Raw genomic sequence first — 3,529 nt, forward strand, 5'->3', positions numbered from 1 at the left:
AGAGTAGTTAGACTCCAATATTACTATAGACACATGAGATTCTTTTTCTCTCATCAGTCTTACAGAGACTTGCAACTGAAAAATATCCTTGCTTGCAACTGAAAAATATCCTATCCTGGTTACCTTGTCTCTACTCTTGGTGACTATCTAGATAGAGAATTCCTAAAGTTTTCCCGTAGAAGAATAAGTCTTGTACAACAAAAATTAAGATCTATATTTAATGGGAAAGGGAAGGGATAGTAGTGTGTTATTTTCAAATGCAGAGGAAAAAGATAGCTTTTTGAGGTAGGTTTGGAAGCTATAAGTAAATATTTTAATTATTTTCAAGGCTCCAAAGATGTTTTTATGTCTTTTCCATACTCTTACATGCTTGGAAAATTTCCACACCCCATTTTTCAATTCCATTAAATAATATTTCTGCTTTACAAAAATTTACAAAAACAGTTTAGTGAAGAAAACAGCTGTTACTGAAGAAATTAACTAACCATAATCTTCGTACTAAACTGTGAAGATATCCTCTATCAGATTAGAATTATAAGCGAAGTTAAACTTAATGATTTGTAACAGAACAGCTATGAAAAGTGGTGGTTACCAGCAGGGATGGAGACGGCAACATCACCAAATATAAGGTATTCTGGAAAAACCCAGTTTTAAGGGAAGCAGCCTTATACCAGGGGAGACCCTACAAAAAACAGAATCATCTTTTGGAGGGCAGGCCCCTTGTAGTAAAGAATTTCTCCACTAGGTGTTTTAGAAACCCATCAGCATCAGCGTATCAGCTAGCATTGTTGTGAGAGGCTGTGTTTGGCTTCTGTGAATTTTTTGTGGAGATCTTCCAACCCATTTGCCCACTCTGTGATGGGTGACTTATGAGTGCTCCTGCTCATACCATGCTGAGTGCTCAGCAGTTTTTGCCCAAAAATGGCGTGACCCCCGTGCCCACCCCTCCTATTCAACAGTTCTTGGCCCAGCGGCTTTTTTTTTTTTTGTTTCCATGATGAAAAAAGTCCTGAAAGGGAAATGTTCTGTTGAAGTGGAAGAGGCAAAGCAAAAAACAGCAGAAAAACTATAAGGCATCAAAACTGACAAGTTAAAAAACTGTTTTGAGCAGTGGAAAAATTGTCTCAATAGGCGTAGGTGACATCAAATGGAGAGTACTTTGAAGGTGCCTGAAGTTTAAACATGTAAGAATAGATACACAATTTTTAATAAATAAATTCCAGGTTTTTTTGAATCTCCCCTCATATACTGAAATGGGAGTAGACAGTAAAATGACTGAAGTTTACAAGAATGGTCCTGTGCTGTTCAAACAAAAAACAAAACAAAAAACAAAAAAACTATATACTTTTCAGAAAATTCTGTTTAAAGAGAGAGACATATAAAACGTTTTCAAACGTGGGTCATCAAAAACTAACTTAAAACTTGGAAAATGGAAGGAATAAAACTTAGATAAGCACATTATTTGGCTACAACGTATCATTTTCTGATGAAGCTAGACTACTGTGGCAACGCCATATGTATATTTGTATATATTATCCCACCATCAACTTGGAGGGGGCCAAGTCTAAAAACAGGACGAGTCACACAAACTAGAATTATGGTCTCTTCCCTCATTGTAAGAACATGTAGATATTTCTTATCTTAAAAAAAATAACTAATAATTATTTCATAACAGAAAATTACCTTACCTTCTAGAGCCTTTAGATTCAGATAAAGTGTGAAACAACACTGACTCTAGCTTCCTGGCATCTGTACTTTGCTTATTTTTGTCACTTCTTATATCCCAATGAGTTTCATGTGTATCTTCTTTGTGTAACAATTTTTGGAGAGGTTTCTGTTCCTTAACAGGAGAATGACAACTACTATCCTTCTCTCGTGTCCATCTGACTTTCCCAATGAAGAAGTCATCACCATCACCTTCCTTGGACATGAAAGACTGTTTGTAAAACCTTTCTTCTGTGCTATCATCAAAATACTCCTCTTCATGTAATTCTTCTTCGCCATCACTGCTACCAGACCTTTTCTTTCTTTTGGATTGACTTACTGTTTTCAGTTTTGGGTCAGCAGAAGTCTTCTTGGGTTCAGAGGAAACCACAGGATCATTATTTGAAGGCTGAGATGGAGAATTTGGAATGTCCACTGCTTTGGGTCCATGTTCCATCTTGGCCAATCTTTTCTTTGAATTATTTATTGGTTTCTTTGCAGATATTTTGGATTACTTCATTTTTTGCTCACTACTAATAGTTCCTTCATGACGTAACTTACTTTCATTATCACCTGAACACAATGTGTCCGTAGAATGATTTTCTTCTAAGGCATTTTTTGGTGACTCAACTTCAGCAACATTTTGTCTTGCATCTTTAAAGGCTTGCATAACAGCTGCAGGAAAGATAGTGCATGATTTGTTTTAACATTGAAGCATGAAACACTATTGTTTCAGTAGAGTATTTTCAAAATTATTTGGAAACATTTAAGAAGAGAATTGGAATTTATATTAGAGCAATAATCTGTGACAAAAGCATTTAACCTTATAAATATATTTCACAATACATACATATATAAATAAAAAATATTTGGCTAAACCAAAAGTAATGAATCATGTCAATCTTTAGAAAACCAATTGCATTCAAGTTTATCATGTATATGTTATATGCAAAAAATATATTTATATAATACATATTATATATTAATACATTAGAATTTAGAAAAAACGAATTCAGTTCTTCTTCAAATATCAAACACTTTCTAGAAATTTACATTCATAATATAAAAAATCCTCAAGAGTGAAAAGGACCATAAAAATTTTTAAAAAATGAATAGCCATTATCCAAAAATCAATGCTTTAAGTATATGGCTTTTAGCACGTATATCTTTTTCTTTAGAATAGCGTTATTGCTAGCCTGGCAATTGCTCTTTCAGTTGCAGTAGAAGCTGGCTGCAAATTAAAGGAAATATATGTATGTGAATAAAATAAAGAAAAATAACTTGGCACTATTGGAAATGAAGAAAGTAAATCTACCATAGCCTTTTAAAATTAGAGTTAGAGGCCGGGCTTGGTGGGTGGCTCAGCCTGTAATCCCAGCACTTTGGGAGGCCAAGGCAAGTAGATTGCCTGAGCCCGGGGGTTTGAGACCCGCCTGGGCAACATAAATAACTAGTCCTGACAAATGTCATACACTCTTCAAGCAATTGTTTAAGAACACATCTGCTGTTCCCAAATCTCTGCTTTGAGAATCTGATAAAATTTTGCTAAACTGGGCATAATTCTATTATCTTTCCATCTTAGTTATAAAAATTTTTGGAAAAGCAGTGGTAATACTAACATTTCTAATGCTGACTCCGGGTAAATACTATTTTGCTAAAAATCATTTTACCACTGAATTTATTTTGTAAAGATATACATATTTTTTTCTTTAGATATCTTATAGTAACTCATTTAGTAATCTGATATCAGTAAATTCTTTTTAAAAATACTCTAGAATAAGATATACAATTCTGTAATCATGTGTTAAACAAATGAATATATTTT

At 33.8% G+C, this 3,529-nt stretch overlaps 1 protein-coding gene across 1 annotated transcript; it reads right to left on the minus strand.

Annotated features, from left to right (window-relative positions):
* Positions 1-1,688: 1,688 nt before the first annotated feature.
* LOC103253283 (serum response factor-binding protein 1-like) lies at positions 1,689-2,369 on the minus strand (the record flags this gene model as incomplete). Its single annotated transcript, XM_021709417.1, has 1 exon — positions 1,689-2,369. A coding segment is annotated over exon 1 (473 nt), but the record flags the coding sequence as incomplete, so codon positions are not given.
* Positions 2,370-3,529: the final 1,160 nt, after the last annotated feature.

The sequence above is a fragment of the Carlito syrichta genome, unplaced genomic scaffold, assembly GCF_000164805.1.
Source record: "Carlito syrichta isolate Samal-C Ts95f unplaced genomic scaffold, Tarsius_syrichta-2.0.1 Scaffold217421, whole genome shotgun sequence".
In the NCBI taxonomy this organism is placed as follows: domain Eukaryota; kingdom Metazoa; phylum Chordata; class Mammalia; order Primates; family Tarsiidae; genus Carlito; species Carlito syrichta.